General features: G+C 43.8%; 1 protein-coding gene across 1 annotated transcript in view; it reads right to left on the reverse strand.

The window, feature by feature from the left end:
• Positions 1-24742, reverse strand: part of LOC139580780 (growth arrest-specific protein 7-like) — a 57350-nt gene that overhangs the window by 1594 nt on the left and 31014 nt on the right. Inside the window, exons 3-13 of the mRNA XM_071409785.1 lie at positions 17872-17949; positions 17041-17129; positions 15242-15295; positions 13668-13757; positions 10332-10447; positions 9985-10059; positions 4389-4467; positions 3236-3364; positions 2326-2449; positions 363-442; positions 35-133 (exon numbers count right to left, since the gene is read on the reverse strand). Coding sequence (XP_071265886.1) covers positions 35-133; positions 363-442; positions 2326-2449; positions 3236-3364; positions 4389-4467; positions 9985-10059; positions 10332-10447; positions 13668-13757; positions 15242-15295; positions 17041-17129; positions 17872-17949 — 1013 coding nt within the window. The remainder of the gene's footprint in view (positions 1-34; positions 134-362; positions 443-2325; positions 2450-3235; positions 3365-4388; positions 4468-9984; positions 10060-10331; positions 10448-13667; positions 13758-15241; positions 15296-17040; positions 17130-17871; positions 17950-24742) is intronic.

The raw sequence follows: 24742 nt of genomic DNA on the forward strand, positions 1-24742 counted from the left end.
CTCTAGAGGTACTACGAGGTGGTGCTTGACTTACACTCTGGTTAAACATGTCCGTCTCATGCCGCAAGGTGGTGTACTGACACAGATGCTGTCGTATCATCTCCACCCTCTCTACCTCCAGCCTCTCCAACTCCTGATGGACAGAATGGATTGAAGGGAACGGGGTTTTACAAGACATGATTCAGATTCCTCCTTTCTGTCGTTAAAACCAACGCCTCGATAGCCAGCCTCACCGTTTTTGGAGATGGCTGGAGTAGAAACAGACTAGCACCCAGGCTACCAAAGCAATAAGTTACATACAGAGTCACTTTTAATAAAAGGAGGAAATCCAAAGGAGAATATGAACTACAGATGAGTCTCACCAGGCTTGTGGTCACCATCTCCTCAAACCATTTGGACTGGGACTGGTTGTAAAGGTCGACACAGCGCATCAGGTCATCTCCTGGTAGAGACAAAAATTATGTTTAGACAAACCTATCTATACTTTGGACACTGGCTGGCACCTTTCTCTCTTCTGGGTTTATGATGCATGTTCAATAACTTATCCAGCAGGGGGAGCCCCAGTCTACATATGAACTTACAAAAGAGAACGCCCCTCTTCCTTCTTCTCCTTGAACCTTAGCGCCAACAAAAAAACGATAACTAAGGCTCACGTTGCAGTACAACCTGCTATAAATGGATCTATATCCGATTTCAGTCTTAGATAGTGTTTTATTTGTTTGTAGTTTATTAGGATCCCCATTAGCCCCTGAAGCAGCAGCTACTCTTCCTAACACATCATCAGATGCAATATGAATAATACACAGTTCAGTCTGATACATTCTGATTACAGTGTAATACATACCGACAAGAACATGTATGTAGCCTAACATACCCTACTCATAAAATAAAATCAGAGCGATGCCTCTAAAATTACAATGATGTGTGACTAACCCAAGACAGTGATGGTCAATCCCTTCCCTTCTCTCCCTTCCCTTCTCTCCAAACTTCTCTGCTTCATCAGTTATTGCCTGAATGTAGACATTGAGATCATCCTAACGTGCATGTTCAAACCTATTATCCCACGCTGTGTTTACTTCCCTTAAGACTTCGTAATTAATAGTATGTATTTGGAGAGGCACAGTACATTGTGTTTAATGAATTGCCTTTAGTCAGGGGTAGAGAACATATCTATGGGGACTGGGACTGAGAATGTAGCCTTGCTAAAGGCTAAGCAGATGCGTTGTGTTGTGTGTTGGCGCTCTCTCTCTGTCCTCTCTGCCTCCTTCACACGACTGTCATAGCTGGCACACACACCACCATCACCATCGTCACAAACAACTGCTGCTGCTTTTCACACAGACTACGCAAGCAAAGAGGAGGTGTGAGTGTGTGTGGTGTGTGAGCGCGTGTGTGCGCGAGTGTGAGCAAGTTTGTGCGAGAGTGTGTGTGTTCATCCACCTCTCACTGCGAGTATCTGGCGAGCCAGGATGTGAGTGTATGGTCCAGCCATGATGTCACTCTCCGGATGAGGTCATCTGTTTATTCTCAACAGTTACTTTTCCAAATCTCTAACCGTATAACTACATGTTGTCTACAGCATTCTCCCTCCCTCCCTCCCTCCCTCCCTGAAGGTTAGCCTCCAGAGGGAAGCATGGAGAGAGATAACCCCCCACACCCACGCCTGTCTACAGGCCTAGAGATGCACTACACTGCGTTTCTGTTCTCCATGTCGTTCCACAGACCCCCCCCCCCCAGTCTCAGTGAAACTGCTGATAAACCAGTGACTCATACACAGTTAAATGTCTACTGTACAGATAGATTAAAACACATGGTTTGCAGTGCCATCTCCATCTGATAGTCAAAAAAGGAGGCCCTTAAACATGCCCCTGAGGGATGAGATTAAGCCTCAAGACACCTTTCTGTTTCATTGCACCAATGCCAGCTTTAAGAGCTTCCTTATAGGAACCTTCCTTTTCTTCTTGTTTATTGCTATGTTTGCTATTCTGCATGTTTACTCTGTCTCCACGGCAACATGCCATTGGACATAACACTGACCGCACAGTCATGACGACTGTTTGTATATAGTTTAGAGTGTCTGTTAAGCAAGTCATAAACAACTTTTTGTTTAAAGTTAGGTGTTAGCTAGCTACATCTTAGTCTCACTTGGTAAGATTTGTACTATAAGAACCTGTAATCTGTACAGATAAAATACTCAGACACCCAGAAGGGGACGTAATTAATGACACCCCTATCAGTTATAACAAACATGTGAGTCTTTGACCCCACTGGCTAATCCCACAGTGACTGATGACCTTTGGTTTGACCTTTGACCTGGACTCTGACCTGCTTGTGTGGACTTCCGCCGGGCCTTCTTGATGTCCTCCTCGATCTTGTTGCTTAGTTTGATCTCCATCTGCTGCGTTTTCACCTCCAGGTCCTTCTGTCTGTCCGCTAGAGCCTTACGGGCCTACAGAAATATATTAAGATGTTATAAAAGCTGTTATGAATGCTTATAGCTGCTGACTCTTCACCTCCAGGTCCTTCTGTCTGTCCGCTAGAGCTTTACAAGCCTAGAGATGCATTCAGATGTTATAAAGGCTGTCATAACATTGTTATAACCTGTTCAGAACGCTTATAACAAAGCGAATGGGGACATACCGGAGGGTATTTCAGTAGGCCAGGTGTAGGCAACCCTGGTTCTGGAGTGCTGCAGGCACTTCATGTTTTTGATTTAACCAACCTGGAAGACCAGGTGTGTTGAATTTAGCTCAGTTGGACGTCATTGCCTTCATGGAACAAAATCACTCCAGGAACAGGGTTGCCTACCCTGCGGTAGGCTACTACTTGCTATTAGCCATGCATTATGAATGTCTAAATAACTGATGGTGAGGAGTTGACAAGTCTATGGTAGCTACAGGGATCGGTCCAATCATTATTTATAGAAGCACAAAGAGGTAGTGTTTGTGTGTGTGTGTGTGTGTGTGTGTGTGTGTGTGTGTGACAGGAAATGGTCCTCTACTTAGGGACAAGTTGTGGAATTTTAATCTCATGTGAGAAGATTCCTGAAGTTCTACAGCTGCAAAGTGCAAGGACGGTTATTATTGCGTCAACTTTTGTTTAACTAATGTAAGTAGCTCTGCATAAGACCGTCTGCCAAATGACAAAAATGTAAACGTAGATTTGTGTGTGTGTGTATGTGTGTGTGCCTGCATGTGTATGTGTTTGTTGCGCCTCGTTGCGTCAGGATGCGTACCTTCTCCACGGCTGTGTGCCGTCCGACCAGATGTTTCCGTAGTTCTGCGACGTGATGGTCGAACCGCTTCATGTCCTTCTTAAAGTTATCTCTGAAAGTCAACAGAGGCTTCTCCACCTCACTCTGGAGCTGAAAGAGTTCAAGAACAATACATGCAGACCTCATTGGAGACAACTGTTAGGAAGGCCTATAACATTACCTGGGGGTTTTCCTGTTTAAGTCATGTGGCTAGTAAAAACAGCTGGCCATGGCCTTTCCTATAATAATGATATATTGTGTTGACAGTTGTGTTGTTTTTGTCTTGTTTTTCTATGCCTGTATCTCATATCCTTAGTGGCTAAGGGACAGCTATTTACAAAAGCCCCTTTTACCCATAAAACGTGTTTATCTGACAGAGCTGTCAATGAGTTATGGTCACAAATGTGTCTCTCTAAAACACAAAAGTAGGTCAATGTAGAGTTTGATTTGTGAGCAGCTTTGATTCTACTGAAGAGTGTCTGCTTAGGACCAGGAGATTATTTACGGTTGGGAGACAGACTCCTACCCATAAACAGTTTATAGAAATTATACGGGCAAATCAGTAAATTATGAAATGCACAATGCAGGAGGAAACATTATTAAATTACTGCAGAAACCTGATTGAATAGGACACAGATTTAAGGATAATAAATAGCTATTGAAGAGATAGGAGGTGCATGAAGAATGTATTCAAATCTGCTCATTTTCTCACCCCCCCCTTTCCTAGATAAAACTCTGCTCATTCTCTCACTCTTTGCTTCCATCTCTCATACTCCCCCCTAAACCTCAAGCTGTACTAAATACAGCACATCTGTGTGTGTCTGTCTGTCTCCAGAGAATTGAAACACTGACGTTGTTTTCCTCAGTCCAGCTGGGCTCCTGGCTGGAACCTCTCTTTCTCTCACACACACACAATATCCCCCCCCCCCCTCTCTCGCTCCCAAGACAAACCAATCATACATGTGTACTTCGCAGCAAGGGGCCAGAGAGTAAATAGGCCTCAATTAAGTGTTACAAAACCACGGGACACAATGTTAAATAGGCTGTACTGTGAATTGAAGTCATGTGGAAAATAATTCCCAAAATGTGAAGTGTTTTCTTTGTGTAAAGAATACAGTCCAGTGCAATACAGTACCTTAGAGGAGAACTTGAGGTGAACCTCAGCCTCTTCAGTCAAACTCTTCTTCAGCTGCGCCCAGGCTTCCCCTAGAGTACTGAGGAGAGAGATAACACACCAGTTAGACCACAGAGAAACCACACTATCACTGTATGACACCACGTAGTACTAGGAGACAGATAGAGAGAGGGGGGTAATAGTAGAAAGAAGGGTAGGAGTGAGAGGACCACATCCTGTATGAGCTAAGTACCACTCACATCAAGAGTTAAGACCACACAGGCTTTACAGAGAGAGAGAGAAAGTGAGAGCGAGCGAGAGAGAAAGAGGGAGCGAAAGAGAGAGAGAGAACAGAAAGGGAGGAGTAAGAGAGATCATGAAAGAGGGAGGGGGAATGAAAAGAGGAGAAGTGTCAGGGTGGATCCCGCCAAACAGAAAGAGCGATGAGGTTTAAACTGAAGGTTCAGTTTAAAAGTTCATAGGCTGCACATAACCCAGCAGGCAGCCCATCTCACAGTTGTGTTTGGTCCTCTGCAAGTTAACTGGCTGGTTAGGATGTATAGACTGAGGATATGAGATGAAGCTAAACCCTTTCACGGCTCCTTCTTACTTCAGAACATTCTGCAACACTTTAACCTCTGTAACAAAATGCAGTGTGGGAAAAGGTATAATACGTCTTTAATTAATGTTTACAAATTAATGCTGTCAATTTATATCTTATCAATCATATCTACAGAAAATAATGACGAAAGGTGAGCGGACACCAACATTAAGGGGCGGCAGGTAGCCTAGTGGTTAGAGCATGGGGCCAGTAACCGAAAGGTTGCGAGATCGAATCCCCGAGCTGACAAGGTAAAAATCTGTCGTTCTGCCCCTGAACAAGGCAGTTCACCCACTGTTCCACGGTAAGCCGTCATTGTAAATAAAAATGTGTTCTTAACTGACTTGCCTTGTTAATTTAAATAAAATGAACACCGATCATAGCAGAGGGAACCAGACGTTGTTAAAAAAAAAGTCTACATATCCTTAACGGAAAATTCAAAGCCATGGTACATCAGTGAGTGAGACACCAGGCTAGCCTTGAGTACTATGCAACCTCATGTCCTCTGAACATAAATCTTGAGTCCTCCATTCCAAATATTAGCAGAATATTTATCCAAGTTGCCATACAGTGAGCCAGCAGCAGGCCCATTCAGCCATGAGGCACTTCTGGAGCAGGAGAGGAGGCGCTGAGGGTCTTTAGCCTCTTCACCACTAGCCAGGTCACATCAAAGCACCGCTCTGAACGGAAGACATATGTGGAATTCTCTCTGACACCCGTGCAGGCTACATTCCTACAGCATCGGGGTGCTGCTCTCTGCTCTGCCAACTGCACTTTAATATACTATATTCAGCTACTTTCAGAGCCATCGGAGAAGAGACAGAAGATGGATAAGAACAGATACACAAACAAATTGCTAAAAAAGGGTATTTTTACTTTGATCAAGAAGTCCCACTGAGATTAATAATGTGTCTTGCAAGGGAGGCCTGGCCAAGAAGGTTTCTATACTGGTAGGTTATAAAGTGTTATAGGCTCCTAAAAAGTACACGATGGCACCGATCCAAAACGCATTCACAGTTGGTTCCTCATACTCATATCCTTAAGACAGCTGCTTAAAGTGTTCATATCCCAGAGAGCATTGGCCAACAACAGTTTAGTCAAACAAATGGACCAGTGTCCACTCCTTTCTAGCCCACTGTAAATACAGCACATGATTGGTAGCGAATCTAGTGATACAAGCTAGTCACATGCTCTCGGGGCTGTGTTACGGCCAGACAAATGGTAAATTCAGGAATAAACAGGCAGTATTTCTGGGCTCGGACGCAGGCAGGGCAGGAGCATAGCAACAAAACAGTGATTGTCCAGGAAGCCAGGCTGACAACAGAGCAGGGTAGAGGAGATAATAACAGTATTGTGTTGCTCTCTCTGGATGTGGTGGGCGTGAGTGGACGGAACTCACTGGCATCGTCTAGATTCTAGAATCTATATGAAACAATTCCACCCCACCCTGCCATTCTATCACAATAACACTGGTGCAGTACAGTAGTGGAGAGAGGTCAACGCGTACAGAGTTGTATAAAACGCAGAGAAGGGGTTTTAGTAGTCCAGCATCATATGTCTAATGCAGGAGAGGGCCGCACCATCTTTGTTTCAGTGTTGACCGTAGGGCAGTATCATAAACATCAGTATATCAAGCCTCTCATAAACTGGAGCAGCATCTCTCTCTCCTCTGCCTCCATTCTCACCCCCTCTTAGAGCCATAAAGAGCAATATCTGGTACAAGTATCTGGCACAGGGCAGCCTCATAACACAGTGTGTTTAGAGCACATGTACTGTAGTTCAGTCTGGCAGAGTGGCCAGACTCATTATGTCTGTGTGGTGAATGTGGTATGCAGATATTCTTTTACAGCCTTCCCTCCCTCTCATCCTAGCCCAGGACCCTCACCATACAGCCTGCCATTCCCCCTCGGCCTAGCCCAGGACCCTCACCATACAGCCTGCCATTCCCCCTCGGCCTAGCCCAGGACCCTCACCATACAGCCTGCCATTCCTCCTCCGCCTAGCCCAGGACCCTCACCATACAGCCTTCCCTCCCTCTCAGCCTAGCCCAGGACCCTCACCATACAGCCTTCCCTCCCTCTCAGCCTAGCCCAGGACCCTCACCATACAGCCTGCCATTCCCCCTCAGCCTAGCCCAGGACCCTCACCATACAGCCTGCCATTCCCCCTCAGCCTAGCCCAGGACCCTCACCATACAGCCTTCCCTCCCCCTCCCCCTCAGCCTAGCCCAGGACCCTCACCATAAAGCCTGCCATTCCCCCTCAGGAAACCATTTACCAGGGGAGCACCAGACAAAGAGGTGCTCACAGTGAGAGGTTTCCCTATTGTGCCAGACTGAAGAGGGGTCCCCCTTCTCTCTCTCTGTGTGTGGCCCCCCATCTGTCTCTTAATCAATCCCCCCATCTATCTATACCTCCCTCCTCTCATACAGTGCCTTCAGAAAGTATTCAGACCCCTTGACTTTTTCCACATTTTGTTACGTTACAGCCAGTTCAATTTTTTTATAAAAAAAAAAAGGCAACCTCAACCTACACACAACACCCCATAATCACAAACCAAAAACATGTTTTTAGAAATTGTTATAAATTGAAATATCACATTTACATAAGTATTCAGACCCTTTGCTCAGTACTTTCTTGAAGCACCTTTAGCAGCGATTACAGCCTTGAGTTTTCTTGGGAATGAAGCTACAAGCTTGGCACACCTGTATTTGGGAAGTTTCTCCCATTCTTTTCTGCAGATCCTCTCAAGCTCTGTCAGGCTGGATGGGGAACGTCGCTGCACAGTTAATTTCAGGTCTCTCCAGAGATGTTCGATCGGGTTCAAGTCTGGGCTCTGGCTGGGCCACTCAAGGACATTCAGAGACTTGTCCCGAAGCCACTCCTGCGTTGTCTTGGCTGTGTGCTTAGGGTCGTTGTCCTGTTGGAAGGTGAACCTTCGCCCCCAGTCTGAGGTCCTGAGCACTCTGGAGCAGGTTTTCATCAAGGATCTCTCTGTACTTTGCTCTGTTCATCTTTGCCTCGATCCTGACTAGTCTCCTGGTCCCTGCTGCTGAAAAACATCCCCACAGCAGGATGCTGCCACCGCCATGCTTCACCGTAGGGATGGTGCCAGGTTCACTCCAGAAGTGATGCTTGACATTCAGGCCAAAGAGTTCAATCTTGGTTTCATCAGACCAGAGATTCTTGTTTCTTGTGGTTTGTGAGTCTTTAGGTTAGTTTTGCCAAACTACAGGCTGTCATGTGCCTTTTACTGAGGAGTGGCTTCCGTCTGGCCACTCTACCATAACGGCCTGATTGGTGGAGTGCTGCAGTGATGGTTGTCCTTCTGGAAGGTTCTCCCATCTTCGCAGAGGAACTCTAGAGCTCTGTCAGAGTGACAATCAGGTTCTTGGTCACCTCCCTGACCAAGGCCCTTCTCCCCCGATTGCTCAAGTGGCCGGGCGGACAGCTCTAGAAAGAGTCTTGGTGGCCACTATGTTATTGGGGACCTTCAATGCTGCATATTGTTTTTGTTACCCTTCCCCAGATCTGTGCCTCGACACAATCCTGTCTCGGAGCTCTACGGACAATTCCTTCGACTTCGTGACTTGGTTTTTGCTCTGACATGCACTGTCAACTGTGGGACCTTATATAGACTGGTGTGTGCCTTTCCAAATCATGTCCAATCAATTGAATTTACTACAGGTGGACTCCAATCAAGTTGTAGAGACCTCTCAAGGATGTTCAATGGAAACAGGATGTACCTGAGCTCAATTTTGAGTCTCATAGCAAAGGGTCTGAATACTTATAATAACCTGATTTACATATTTAAAAATAATAATAATAGAAAAACCTGTTTTCACTTTGTCATTATGGGGCATTTTGTGTAAATTGCTGAGGACTTAAAAAAAAAAAATGTAATCAATATTAGAATAAGGCTGTAACGTAACAAAATGTGGAGTCAAGGGATCCGAATACTTTCCGAAGGCACTGTATGTAATGGTTTAAAGGCACAGTCTGATGGGGTCTGGATCAAAGGAAGTTGTAGCGATTTACAGGACGACCATACTTCCTGTTTCACTGATTCTTCTGACTGGCTGGGCCTCCATGCAGTCTCACCACTGAGTCTGGCCTGATATGGTTCAATACCACCCTAATGGGAGAGCCACAGTACCCTGCTGTCCAGTCCAACAATAAACACAGTGTTCCTGCTCCTAGCTATATGATTGTTTTATCATCAGAAAGTCTCCACCATCTTTGACTAAAATGTACAATCATCAAATCCTTTCAGATCTACAGGAGTTGGAAAAGAATTTGCATAATCTGTGAAATAACTTTTGACATAGAATCTTTCAAAATGTTGACGCGGAGCGATTTTCTTGTATTGTGCCATATCTTCCTAAGCGTCAGTGAGGCGACAGACGACAGCTATTTCAACTGTGACTCATACACTGAGTATACCAAACATTAAGAACACCTTCCTAACATTGAGTTGCACCCCCCTTTTGCCCTCAGAACAGCCTCATTTCGTCGGGTCATGGACTCTACAAGATGTCAAAAGCGTTCCACAGGGATGCTGACTCATGTTGGCTCCAATGCTTTCCACAGTTGTGTCAAGTTGGCTGGATGTCCTATGAGTGGTGGACCATTTTTGATACACATGGGAAACTTGAAAAACCCAGCAGCGGTGCAGTTCTTGAACCAAACCAGTGAGCCTCGTACCTACTAACATACCCCGCTCAAAGGCACTTAGATATTTTGTCTTTCTCATTCACCCTCTGAATGGAACACGCACACAATCCATGTCTCAATTGTCTCAAGGCTTAAAAATCATTCTTTAACCTGTCTCCTCCCCTTCATCTACACTGATTGAAGTGGTTTTAACAAGTGACATCAATAAGGGATCATAACTTTCACCTGGTCAGTCTGTGTCATGGAAAAAGCAGGTGTTCTTATTGTTTTGTATACTCAGTGTGCATGTAGGCTCCTCTTTGTCAAGGAACCACCACAGGAAGTGATGCCACCGCTCACTCACCCTTCCTCCTGTCCTGCGAGGGGAATCTGTGACAGCTTGGAGAGGTTCTTGGCATATTCTTCTTCGATCTTTATTCTGAAAGAGGGAAGGAGAAAACATTTTGTTACAGTACCACAGAATTGCAACACAAAGCAAGTCATTTTTCCTGTTTTGCACAAAGTGGAAAAGTGCACATCTGTGCAAGAAAACATTTATTTCAAGAAATGATATTTTCCATTGCATGGTTTTCATGGCAACACGTGTCAAACATGAAAATGCTCAAGATTAAAAAAGGAGTCGTGAAACATTGGTCTGACCAGGATTGTTGACAAATCAGCTGAGATAATGATATTCGATTTTGTTGTTACCTTTCTCGTATAAACTCGGCCATCTCTTTCTGCATCTGTTTCCCCTTCAGCTGTTTCTGCAGTAAGACCTCAAACCCTGAGATAGAGCTTGTCCCCTGAGGGTCCTTCTTATCCTCCTAGACAACAACAACAACACAAATACACACTACTGTATAACAACATCTAGTGTAACATACTGTAAATCAACAAACAATCAACAAATAATATGACCATTATAGTAAATTATTTCACTGCTGGGTTGTATAGTATAGTGATATTGTATTGTACTTTATTGCATGGTATGCATTGATTCATACAGTTATTCATTGTATTGTATTGCTGGGAAAATACCAGGCAATATTTACTGCAGCACTATAGTCCATTCTACGGCACCACAGCCAGAGTTCTAGAAAGTCTACATTTCACACACAGCAGGGAGTACTAAATACTTGGCAACCTGTTTTAATCTGACCCTCTGTGTCTCAGTAAAAGCTGTCTCTTAGTGTACGGTATCCACTCTTTCTTTACGAGCGTCTTCTGCTGTTGTCACCTCAAAGTGTAACCTTAGCCCAGTCTGACTGTAACATTAGCTGAGTGTTAAAACCTGAGAACACACCTTGTGGTGATTACGTTTCAGCCGTGGGAGAAATGAAAGCAGAGCCAATCAGATGCATGGAGTCGCTCTCACTACGTCTTGTGTTATTCTATTACAGCTCTGCAGCCTTACTCTGACCATTCTGTAAAGTGTCCTGTTCCTAACTGTTTATCGCACGGCTGTTTATGTGGAAGAGCTGCGGGCTGCAGTCTAAGGCACGGCAGCACAACACCAGTCCTTGAAGGCTGCAGTGTCTGAATGTTTTAGTAGATTTTTTTATTCTTGCCCGGACAATGTTTTGATTATTCATACCAAGGATACATGAAAACCAGCAGAACTGTGGTCCTCAAGGACTATGTAGTGTAATGTAGAGTTGTGTAATGTAGTGTTGTGTACCGCAGTGTATTGTAGAGTTGTGTAATGTAGTGTTGTGTACCGCAGTGTATTGTAGAGTTGTGTAATGTAGTGTTGTGTATCGCTGTGTTGTGTAATGTAGTGTTGTGTACCGCAGTGTAGTGTAATGTAGTGTTGTGTAATGTAGTGTTGTGTACTGCAGTGTATTGTAGAGTTGTGTAATGTAGTGTTGTGTATCGCTGTGTTGTGTAATGTAGTGTTGTGTACCGCAGTGTAGTGTAGAGTTGTGTAATGTAGTGTATCGCTGTGTTGTGTAATGTAGTGTTGTGTACCGCAGTGTATTGTAGAGTTGTGTAATGTAGTGTTGTGTATCGCTGTGTTGTGTAATGTAGTGTTGTGTACCGCAGTGTATTGTAGAGTTGTGTGATGTAGTGTTGTGTATCGCTGTGTTGTGTAATGTAGTGTTGTGTACCGCAGTGTAGTGTAGAGTTGTGTAATGTAGTGTTGTGTACCGCAGTGTATTGTAGAGTTGTGTAATGTAGTGTTGTGTATCGCTGTGTTGTGTAATGTAGTGTTGTGTACCGCAGTGTAGTGTAGAGTTGTGTAATGTAGTGTTGTGTATCGCTGTGTTGTGTAATGTAGTGTTGTGTACCGCAGTGTATTGTAGAGTTGTGTAATGTAGTGTTGTGTATCGCTGTGTTGTGTAATGTAGTGTTGTGTACCGCAGTGTATTGTAGAGTTGTGTAATGTAGTGTTGTGTATCGCTGTGTTGTGTAATGTAGTGTTGTGTACCGCAGTGTAGTGTAGAGTTGTGTAATGTAGTGTTGTGTATCGCTGTGTTGTGTAATGTAGTGTTGTGTACCGCAGTGTATTGTAGAGTTGTGTGATGTAGTGTTGTGTATCGCTGTGTTGTGTAATGTAGTGTTGTGTACCGCAGTGTAGTGTAGAGTTGTGTAATGTAGTGTTGTGTATCGCTGTGTTGTGTAATGTAGTGTTGTGTACCGCAGTGTATTGTAGAGTTGTGTAATGTAGTGTTGTGTATCGCTGTGTTGTGTAATGTAGTGTTGTGTACCGCAGTGTATTGTAGAGTTGTGTAATGTAGTGTTGTGTATCGCTGTGTTGTGTAATGTAGTGTTGTGTACCGTAGTGTAGAGTTGTGTAATGTAGTGTTGTGTATCGCAGTGTATTGTAGAGTATCGCAGTGTAGACTAGTGTTGTGTAGTGTAGAGTAGGGCTGTGTAGTGGTGTAGTGTAGTGCAGTGTAGTGTATTGTAGAGTTGTGTAATGTAGTGTTGATATCCAGTGGCTGTTCCACTGGATATCATAAGGTGAATGCACCAATTTGTAAGTCGCTCTGGATAAGAGCGTCTGCTAAATGACTTAAATGTAAATGTAAATGTAGTGCAATGCAGAGTTGTGTAGTGCAGTGTAGAGTAGTGTTGTGTAGAGTAGTGCAGTGTAGAGTAGTGCAGAGTAGTGTTGTGTAGTGCAGTGCAATGCAGAGTTGTGTAGTGCAGTGTAGAGTAGTGTTGTGTAGAGTAGTGCAGTAGTGTAGAGTAGTGTTGTGTAGAGTAGTGTTGTGTAGACTAGTGCAGTGTAGACTAGTGCAGTGTAGACTAGTGCAGTGTAGACTAGTGCAGTGTAGACTAGTGCAGTGTAGACTAGTGCAGTGTAGACTAGTGCAGTGTAGACTAGTGCAGTGTAGACTAGTGCAGTGCAGTGTAGTGTAGACTAGTGCAGTGTAGACTAGTGCAGTGTAGACTAGTGCAGTGTAGACTAGTGCAGTGTAGAGTAGTGCAGAGCTGTAGACTAGTGCAGTGTAGAGTAGTGTAGAGCTGTGTAGAGTAGTGTAGAGTAGAGTAGTGCTGTGTAGAGTAGTGTAGAGTAGGTTTGTGTAGAGTAGGTTTGTGTAGAGTAGGTTTGTGTAGAGTAGGTTTGTGTAGAGTAGGTTTGTGTAGAGTAGTGTACACTCTTAGAAAAAAGGGTTCCCAAAGGGTTCTTCGGCTATCCCCATAGGAGAACACTTTTTGGTTTCACGTAAACTCTCTGTGGAAAGGGTTTTACATGAAACCCAAGGGTTCTACCTGGAACCAAAACATTTTCTTCAAAGGGTTCTCCTATGGGGACAGCCGAAGAACCGTTTAAGGTTCTGATTGTAACTTTTTTTCTAAGAGTGTAGTGTTGTGTATTGCTGTGTAGAGTAGTGTAGTGTAAAGTAGTGTAGAGTAATGTAAAGTAGTCTAGAGTAGTGTAGAGTAGTGTAGTGTAACGTAGTGTAGAGTAGTGTAAAGTAAAGTAGTGTGGTGTAGAGTAGTGTAGAGTAGAGTAATGTAAAGTAGTGTAGTGTGGTGTAGAGTAGTGTAGAGTAGTTTAATATGACTCTGTGGTGTGGCCAGTCTGTCTCTTACCCAGAAGTAGTCACAGTAGCTCCACTCATCTGGCTTCAGCAGCTGCTGCTCAGGCATACTCATAGGGAGGGGGAACGTTACACAGTTAATCTGGAAGAGAGCGCGAGAGAGAGAGAGAGACAGGAAGAGAGGGGGGGGGAGTATGGAGAAAGAGCGATAGAAGGAGCGAGGGAGAAAGAGAGAGCAAGAGAGAGGTGCTCGGTCTCCCAATTTTTCCATTGTGCATGGTATTTTATTTTAATAAATTAGACTTGGTATGCACGGGTCTGAGGAATCTAAGCCATGAAGGTCTACATTAAGATTAGCAATAGTGCAGGATGTGGAGCTGCACACACATCCACACTGCACAGACGGTAACTGTCCAACTCTGCTGATGCTACTATTCAAGGTGCTCTGCCACCGTTGCTCTGGCAACACTTCACCTCCTCAGTTCATCTTGACTTCATATCGCTCCTTGAATTTGTCAACTATTTTTTATTTCCAGACTTCATGAATAATGCTCCATGAAAACACAGAAACTGTCAACCTTGTCCTGTCACCAGCATTTATCATTGAACAGTCCTGACAGTGTGGTATAATTCTCTTTCTCCTCTAGATGTTAAATCTGTTGGTTGAGCGACTATCTCCCTGCTCGGCTCCTCTATCTGTTCTCTTGCTGCTGCACAGGGCCTGAGCGTTGTGTATTAAAGTCGCTCTCCCCACACACACACACACACACACACACACACACACACACACACACACACACACACACACACACACACACACACACACACACACACACACACACACACACACACACACACACACACACACACACACACACACACACACACACACACACACACACACACACACACACACACACAGTGAGGCAGGCAGAGTGCTAACAGCAGGTCTCCTGTGTGGTCGTCAGTTCCAACTGTTAGCACACAGAGCGGGACTGTTGTCTCCCCTCACATTAACTTTCATTACCTCCAGCAGCAAAACAACTCCACCTCGGGGTGCTGGAGGTGTGAGCGCAGGCGGATCCACCGCTGAACATGTCCAGCAGTTTACTGCTGTGAAATTGCAAGTGGAAATGGTATGATAATGAAGACGGTCCTCTTGCCACTATTCCCGTCTTCAGATGAAAGTTCACACAAAGCAGCCAAAACATCCACATCTGGCTTCCGTCACTTTCTAATGAGCCTTTAAGTGACCTTAGTTGACCTCTATCAACCACTCCCTTAACCCCTGACTTATTGGCTGAAGACTAAATCAGCACTGTCTGCCAATTCTCCCTCTCAAACATCCGCCAATCAATAGTATTGTCCTGGTTGCTGTGGGAACAGGGTGAGCAGCTTGTTTCCCTCCACTGCAACCCCCTGTGCACTCCTTCACCTCTGCTCAGGTCTCAGTGTTTCCAGAATTTCTACAACTGTTTTACAAATTCAAAATGTCAATTTTCAATTCTGTTCGACACTGGCATCTGGATTTTGCAACTTTGTATTGCTCATGCGTGTTGGGGTTAGGGTCAGTGTTAGGGTTTGTGTTAGGGTTGGGTCTGGGATTGTTTTAGTAGTGGTACTCACTGTGATGGTAGTCTCTTTGCTCTGTCTCCTGGTGGGTGATGTAGGACCTGGATTCTGTTGAACGAGACAGGATGCTCCGTCAAAACCTTCCTCTGTGTCCGACATGGTCTCTGGCTAACACACACACACTCACACACACACTGGAGCTGTTGAAGCTCTCTGGGACTGGCTGTCTGTGCGCTGCCTCCGCTCCGGCTACTGTGTGTGTGTGTGTGTGTGTGTGTTGCAGTGCTGAGTAGGGGGGCATGTCTGCAGCGCTGAGCAAATCGCACTTGGATGTATGTGTGTGTGTGTGTGTGTATGTGTGTGAACGCACTTCGGCTCAGACTATGTCATCACATGAGCAATATGAGTGTGTGTGCACATGTGAGTGTGTATGCGTGCGTGTGTGTGTGCGCGGAGCGAAAGAGAGAGAAAGAGTGGGCGTAATGAGATGGAGGGGGTAGACGTAGATTTAAAAAAAGGTAGAGACAGAAAACGAGAGGGAGAGAAAGAATGAAAGAGAGTGCACATCCCCCACCGTCCATACCATGCCCACTGAAGCAAGACACGGGGCTGGCGAGAAGGAGGGAAGGAGAGGAGGAGGAGGAAGGGAGGGGGGGGAGGGGGTTATTGATAAAGTACAGAATGCTCCACACCTCCTCTCCCAATGAGAAAAATAGAAAGGAGAAGTTAAAGGAGGAGCTAAAGGAGGAGCTAAAGGAGGAGCTAAAGGAGAAGCTAAAGGAGGAGCTAAAGGAGAAGCTAAAGGAGGAGCTAAAGGAGGAGCTAAAGGAGGAGCTAAAGGAGGAGTTAAAGGAGGAGCTAAAGGAGAAGCTAAAGGAGGAGCTAAAGGAGAAGCTAAAGGAGGAGCTAAAGGAGGAGCTAAAGGAGGAGCTAAAGGAGGAGCTAAAGGAGAAGCTAAAGGAGGAGCTAAAGGAGGAGCTAAAGGAGGAGCTAAAGGAGAAGCTAAAGGAGGAGCTAAAGGAGAAGCTAAAGGAGGAGCTAAAGGAGGAGCTAAAGGAGGAGCTAAAGGAGGAGTTAAAGGAGGAGCTAAAGGAGAAGCTAAAGGAGGAGCTAAAGGAGAAGCTAAAGGAGGAGCTAAAGGAGGAGCTAAAGGAGGAGCTAAAGGAGGAGCTAAAGGAGGAGCTAAAGGAGAAGTTAAAGGAGGAGCTAAAGGAGGAGCTAAAGGAGGAGTTAAAGGAGGAGTTAAAGGAGGAGCTAAAGGAGGAGGATGAGAAGCTGGGTAGTGGTGGGGTGTATCTGGATGGTGTGTGACTGTGTGCGTCTGAACGACGATGAGTGCTCTCCTAATTATGATCTGAGGATAAGATAATGAAAGGAATCAGGATGGAGAAACTGCTCTCCTTTCCTAGGGTAATGAGTATCATTATCTCATTTCATGATGACGGGGTTGTGTGTGTGTGTGTGTGCGTGCGTGCACGTGTCGGTCTTTGCCTCTGTGTCTTTGCGTGTGTGTCTTTGCGTGTGCGTGTGTGTAAGCAGGTTGGGTAACCATGTCACCAGTAACCATGCCATTACTGTACATAGGAGAAATCTGCTGTTTGAAGCTACTACTGTACAGTACCTCTATCAACGGGGATGCATTGGCATAGCTTCTGCTAAACGCTGCTAAATGCTTTTGTTGACTGGCTACCACTGTGGCGTGGTGGTGGCTGTTGGTGGTGTAATATGAAGAAACAGAAATGGGCTATCTTCTGTGTAAACATAATCATAGTTCATGGGGTTCATGGGGAAGCCCTTAACTGGAGTAACGAGAGAAGGAGGAGGAAGAGGAGGGAGGAGGACACCAGTTTTACCTGTAGTTCGGAACTGGGCTTTTTGACCAGACTGATGTGGGAGTGTTCACTCTGATGCAACGTACCGCCACTGGAGTGAAACCCGTTCACTGTGAAGTGAGAGAGAGGGAAAGAGATGGAGAGGGGCGGGGAAGCGAGAAAGAGAATTTAATTTGTAACACAGAGCCTGCGGAGGAGGAATAATGTGTGTTTGCCTCCTATGAGTTGTCTGTATATCTGAGCCGGGGGTAAATTAACTTATCTTTGTGACTCAAACAAAGCTATCAGAGAATCGCTTCTTCTTTGTTAAATGTCTTTATCAGGGCGGTTACTGGAAACCAGAGACCGAGCACCTCACCAAACCCAGCTCTGAGTCCAGACCGCCTGGGTTATCCTCTGGTACACAGGCAAGGAAAATGAGCTATTATTTGGGAGAGTTGCTCTGTATGTGTGTGTGCATTGTTTGCATGTGTTCATTTGAAGGTGTGTTTGAGTGATCAGGCGGCATGCGAGACTACATGTCAGTGTGTGTGTTGGAGAGAATTATTATGCCGTCTAGATGAGATACCCCACTGTGTCTAGTGATCAACCTGAGCAAACCAACGGCAGTTGAGACGACTCCAGATCAAATTAGCCACAGGAAGTGTGTGTGTGTGTGTGTGTGTGTGTGGTCAGAGGCCTCTGGAATTTTCTGTGTGCTGCCACACAGCGGTAGGCCTATGTTCAGCCCTCACGACACTGGCAAAGGAGGAAAAGTGAGAGAAAGAGAGTGAGAGGGAGTCAAGGACAGAGTGAGCAAGAGGGGGGATAAAGAGAGAAAGAGCCAGAGAATGAGAGAGAGAGCGTCAGTACCTGTAGGTAGTGAGTTCTTGTGTTTCAAAGGGGTTTTGGGAGTCCCAGGTACACTGGAAGGTCTCTCCCACGTTGTCTCTGGAACCAGACAGGAACATGAAAGTCAATTTAACTTGTGTGGTCAGAAGTACATGAAAACTTGTTCATATTAAGGTTCTTGATGATTATGTTGATGGGTCGTTCTTGAATTGCAGTGGCAACTTCATTTATCTAGATGTGTTTTTATGTAAATGTATTGGGTACATCTTCCCATTCTAAATCAATGAATATAGCAGCTTAACGACTTTAAATCATGTTTACCATTACCATAACACTGTGCCACCAGTAGGAGTAGTGACACCAATGACACACTTTCGGTCCATTAGGATTTTCTGAAAAGTAGGCCACAGATGCTCAAATCTAAGGTCATTAATGCTGGAAAAATGATTTACTAAAGTCAAATGATTAATCATTTTGCTCACTATGTAATTCCCCTTAATGTAAATTGAGCAACACTTTGGATTTGGACACCAAATTATCAAAAGAATCCTCAAATTTTGTACATAATAAAAGGGTGTGATTACCTAATATCTATATTTCATATAGAAGCCTCCCCCAATAACAGTTTGCCACTGGAGGGAATGTTCAAGGTCTTTGCATATCTTTGTAATAAGTGATTTTCAGGCAGTAACACCGACGACAAAACTTAAGGACACTTTTTTTGGGGGGGGAGGGGGGTACGATATTTTAACAGCCTTCTTTTGTTTTATTGATCTATAGAATATATCAAATACTTTTGATTACTTTCTAGCATTCATGATAATAGACACAGTTGAAGTCGGAAGTTTACAGACACTTAAGTTGGAGTCGTTAAAACTCGTTTTTCAACCGCTCCACAAGTTTCTTGTTAACAAACTATAGTTGTGGCAAAATCTACTTTGTGCATGACACAAGTAACTTTTCCAACAATTGTTTACAGACAGATTATTTCACTTATAGTTCACTGTATAACAATTCCAGTGGGTCAGAAGTTTACATACACTAAGTTGACTGTGCCTTTAAACAGCTTGTAAAATTCCAGAAAATTATGTCATGGCTTTAGAAGCTTCTGATAGGCTAATTGACATCATTTGAGTCAATTGGAGCTGTACCTGTGGATGTATTTCAAGGCCTACCTTCAAACCCAGTGCCTCTTTGCTTGACATCATTGGAACATCTAAAGAAATTAGCCAAGACCTCAGAAAATAAATTGTAGACCTCCACAAGTCTGGTTCATCCTTGGGAGCAATTTCCAAATGCATGAAGGTATCACGTTCATCTGTACAAACAATAGTACGCAAGTATAAACATCATGGGACCAAGCAGCTGTCATACCGCTCAGGAAGGAGATGCGTTCTGTCTCCTAGAGATGAACGTACTTTGGTGCGAATAGAACAAATCAATCCCAGAACAGCAGCAAAGGCCCTTGTGAAGATGCTGGAGGAAACAGATACAAAAGTATCTATATCCACAGTAAAATGAGTCCTGTATCGACATAACCTGAAAGGCCACTCAGCAAGGAAGAAGCCACTGCTCCAAAACAACTATAAAAAAGCCAGACTATAGTTTGCAACTGCACATGGGGACAAAGATCGTACTTTTTGGAGGAATGTCCTCTGGTCTGATAAAACAAAAATAGAACTGTTTGGCCATAATGGCCATCATTACGTTTGGAGGAAAAAGGGGGATGTTTGCAAGCCGAAGAACACCATCCCAACCTTGAAGCACGGGGGTGGCAGCATCATGTTGTGCCGGTTCTTTGCTGCAGGAGGGACAGACATCTATTCACAAAATAGATGGCATCATGAGGACGAACAATTATGTGGATATATTGAAGCAATATCTCAAGACATCAGTCAGGAAGTTAAAGCTTGGTCGCAAATGGGTCTTCCAAATGGACAATGACACCAAGCATACTTCCAAAGTTGTGGTAAAATGGCTTAAGGACAACAAAGTCAAGGTATTGGAGTGGCCATCACAAAGCCTTGACCTCAACCCCATAGAAAAGTTGTGGGCAGAACTGAAAAAGCGTGTGCGAGCAAGGAGGCCTACAAACCTGACTCAGTTACACAATCTCTGTCAGGAGGAATGGGCCAAAATTCACCCAACCTATTGTGGGAAGCTTGTGGAAGGCTTCCCGAAACGTTTGACCTAGGTTAAACAATTTTAAAAGGCAATGCTACCAAATACTAATTGAGTGTATGTAAACTTCTGACCCACTGGGAATGTGATGAAAGAAATAAAAGCTGAAATAAATAATTCTCCCTACTATTATTCTGACATTTCACATTCTTAAAATAAAAGTGGTGTTCCTAACTGACCTAAGACAGGGAATTTTTACTAGGATTAAATGTCAGGAATTGTGAAAAACTGAGTTTAAATGTATTTGGCTAAGGTGTATGTAAACTTCCGACTTCAACTGTAGTTCTCTAAATCCCCAAAACATGTCACTACAACTCTACTGGGTCACTGCTGGGACAAGACAATTTGCTTACCCTAAGTAAGTTAAACAACGCATAAAACAAAGTTGTGCAGTATAAATCACTTGCATTCTTTTTTATCATTGAGAAACTATTCAATATAAACAAAAACATGTATGACATGTAGCTAGCTGTCATTTGAAAGTGTTTTTCATGGTTGCGAAGGTGAGGGACGCACAGTTTCTGTCCAATCCAACTAAACAGTTGTCAGACTGACTTTGACAACTTCCCAGAGCGATATAAGAATATGAGCCAGATTCACTAAGTGTTTGCACCTGTGAGCAGAGCACTGCACCTGCTATTTTCATAAGGATAATAAAAGACAAGACAACAAAGGAATCATTATTTCATCTTTCGTTCTACCGCTTTATCTTCAACTCCCTGTTAAAAATAACAGGTGCAAACTTTCAGTAAATCCAATATGGCTGTTTAACTTCACCAAGACTCTCTGCCTCACTCTTTCAATTCACGTGTCCCCATTTGACTCTTGCCGGAGGAAGCAAGAACAAGAGAAGGAGAGAGCGAATGAAAAGAGGATAAGAAGCATGACTGACACAGAACCTGACAGAGAGAAAATCTGTCATTCACTTGACTCCAATATCCAAATTCACAATACACAGTTGATCTCAATTACCCCTTAGTGTCACCAGGGAGAGAATAGTCGTTGAGACTAACAAGCTTTTATTTCATTTGTGGCTTTGGCTAGCACTCAGCCTGTACTAAGCAGAGACTGAGCCAAAACCATCAGTTCTGATGACACACGTGGATAGATAGATAGATAGATAGATAGAGAGAGGGAGAGAGAGGGAGAGAGCGCAAGACGGAGACAGAAACAGACAAAAGGTGAGAGAGATTTGGCACAGACTCAAAGGAGGAGAGTCTTTCCCTTCCGATACGATGTATAACACTGTCAAAACACAGTCACAACGGTTCATTAAAAGGTGCTTTCTGCCTCTATTTCTCTCCGTTAGCTTGACAAAGGAAATCGATCTGATGGGAGGATTCAGATATTAATGGAGAGACATACAGTATAATTAGGTTAGCTCTGGGGAATTGTATGTCACTGTATCCTTCTCTCAGGAGCTACAGCAGTAGCAATAAAATCCTGAGAAGGGTCAAGTCTCTCTAAGTGTCATTACGCTATACTAATGATACATCAAGATAGGATTCAATCAAATCTCGACTACACTCTCTATAATTGTCATTGTGCTATAAAATACATCAACAGAATAATTCAATCAAATCTCTACTGCAATCTGGGAACAGGTATCATCATTAAAGATGGAATCTGCAGTAGGGGAAACAGCGCCACTAAGCCCCACGGCCGAGATTATTCTTTTTGTTTTGTTGATGAAACGAAGTTGAGGAGCGTCACGCAACGTGGTAACATACATTTGCTGTATATATTCTGCTGTTCTATAGCACGTGTAATGATGTCCGAGGGGGAAAAAAACAACAGTGTTCGTTGTTTGCAGTAACTTCTTTGTTGTTGTAATATCACAAACAGATGCAGCTACTTCAAGAGTCACTGACATGTCAAATTAGCATGAGTAAAGTGTGTCAATGAGCGAAGTTAAATACGGGTTTACGTTATATTTACAGTACCAGTCAAAAGTTTGGACACCTACTCATTCAAGGGTTTTTCTTTATTTTTACTATTTTCTACATTGTAGAATAATAGTGAAGGCATCAAAACTATGAAATAACACATGGAATCATGTAGTAACCAAAAAAGTGTTATTTTATTATTATTCTTCAAAGTAGCCACCCTTTGCCTTGATGACAGCTTTGCACACTCTTGGCATTCTCTCAACCAGCTTAATGTGGAATGCTTTTCCAACATTCTTCTGTGGTCCAACTCATCCCAAACCATCTCAATTGGTTTGCGGTTGGGTGATTGTGGACAACAGGTCATCTGACGCATCACTCCACTCTCCTTGGTCAAATAGCCCTTACAACTGGGTGTGTGTGTTGGGTCATTGTCCTGTTGAAAAACAAATGATAGTCCCACTAAGCACAGACCCAGATGGGATGGTGTGTCGCTGCAGAATGCTGTGGTAGCCATGCTGGTTAAGTGTGCCTTGAATTCTAAATAAATCACTGACAGCGTCACCAGCAAAGCACCCCCACACTATCACACCTCCATGCTTCAGGACAGATTTCCACCGGTCTAATGTCCATTGCTAGTGTTTCTTGGCCCAAGCAATCTCTTCTTCTTATTGGTGTCCTCTAGTAGTGGTTTCTTTGCAGCAATTTGACCATGAAGGCCTGATTCACGCAGTCTCCTCTGAACAGTTGATGTTGAGATGTCTCTGTTACTTGAAATATGTGAAGCATTTATTTGGGCTGCAATCTGAGGTGCAGTTAACTCTAATGAACGTATCCTCTGCAGCAGAGGTAACTCTGGGTCTTCCTTTCCTGTGGCGGTCCTCGTGAGAGTCAGTTTTATTATAGTGCTTGATGTTTTTTGCGAGTGCACATGAAGACATTTTCAAAGTTCTTGAAATTTTCCACATTCACTGACCTTCCTGTCTTAAAGTAATGACGGACTGTCTTTTCTCTTTGCTTATTTGAGCTGTTCTTGCCATAATATGTGACCCGATTCAGGAAACTAGGTGTATGTCGCAAGTCACAACTTCACAGGAGAGCAGTTTGAACGTAAAAAACATATTTATCAAAATGTGTTTGTTAGAAATGCCTTCTCGAACATGTGAACTTTCATGTGCCTTGGCAAACAAGTTTGTTATCTGTAAATATGAATACAATTGTTCAATTCCGAGCCTTATTGGTTAAGCCACAAAAAAAGCTAGCAACCTTCCCACTAGCCATGACTGGCTGAGATAATGAGTGGGCTGGCCATGCCGAGAGAGGAGAGAGGATTGGTCTGCCATATAGAAGGCTGCTGTCTATTTGAGCTCGTCAGTCTGTGTTGGTAATCCTGTTGAACGCAGCTATTTTTTAAATGCATTGTGTAGTGGAGCTGCATAAGTGTTGCTCTCCACTTTCTGGAGGATCAAGTTTTGAAATCAGTGGAATTAGAGTATGATAGCTAAAGAGATGGAGAAAACACCTCCGGATTACATCTTCAAACTAAGGGAAAAGGTGGTATGGCATTCCTGACAGGGAGACACATCATCATGCATGATGGACACATACAGGTAAGATAGCTAGCTACATTTTCAGATATTACACGTTTCTAATTTTGACAGAAAGTGGTTTCATTTCAAGCTAAAGTGTACTGTTAGCTAGCTAGCTAACGTTACCTGGGTGGCTCCCTAGCTGACGCTATTATTCATTTCCCAGAGCCGTCTGCTTTTCTAGTTAAAGCCTAATGTTAGCTAGCTAACATTGAACCTGGTTGGTTAGCTCCCAGCACTGTGACATTCTTGGCACTTTTTTGGCTCATTAGCTAACGTTACGTGACGTGTGTGCTCTTAAACGTTGTTTACCTAGCTAGGTTCATTGTTTACCTAGTTAGCTAGCTATTTGTCTTAAGCTAGAGTGTACTGTTAACTAGCTAGCTAATGTTAGCTGGCCGGCTCCCTAGCTGACATTATTCGTTTCCCAGAGCGGTTTCCTTTTCTAGTTAGAGCCTAATGTTAGCTAGCTAACATTGAACCTGGTCGGTTAGCTCGCAGGACTGTGGCATTGTTGCACTGTTCATTGTTGTTTAACTTCTTCTGGCTGCTTCAAACGGCCTCGTACTCAATTCTTGCTCGTACAATATGCATATTATTATTACTATTGGATAGAAAACACTCTCTAGTTTCTAAAACCGTTTGAATTATTTCTCTGAGTGAAACAGAACTCCTTCAGCAGCCCACTTCCTGACAGGAAGTGAGTTTCTGAAATCGGAGGTCTCTGTTCAAGAGCTTGCCTATAAATGGGCATGACACGTATTGATATACATACACGTCATACACCTTCCCCTGGATGTCAAGCGGAAGTGAGAAGAAATGAGTGGATTATCTTGCTCTGAAGTGGAATAAATCCTCTTGGAATGACTGGTCCGCCGTTTCCTGTATTTTCGAAAGCGCAAAGTTGAACCTGGAATCGCCTTCTGGAAAACCGTCGTTATAGGCGAATACTATCTCCGGCTTTGATTTTATTTGATACATGTCACAATATCATCGTAAAGTATGTTTTTTCAATATAGTTTTATTAGAATATTGAATTTTTTTCGGGACGTTAGGCGTGTTGCGTTAGGTCCCTTTGTTCAGGATGGAGAGCTTCACGCTACTTGGCCAGTGCGCTTGCTAATTCAAGAGGGAAAGAAGTCGTTCTAAACCCAAACAAAGACTGTTCTGGACAACGGACCCCTTGTACAACATTCTGATGGAAGACCACCAAAAGTAGGACCCGTTTTGGGATGC

The sequence above is a fragment of the Salvelinus alpinus genome, chromosome 7 (assembly GCF_045679555.1).
Source record: "Salvelinus alpinus chromosome 7, SLU_Salpinus.1, whole genome shotgun sequence".
NCBI lineage: Eukaryota > Metazoa > Chordata > Actinopteri > Salmoniformes > Salmonidae > Salvelinus > Salvelinus alpinus.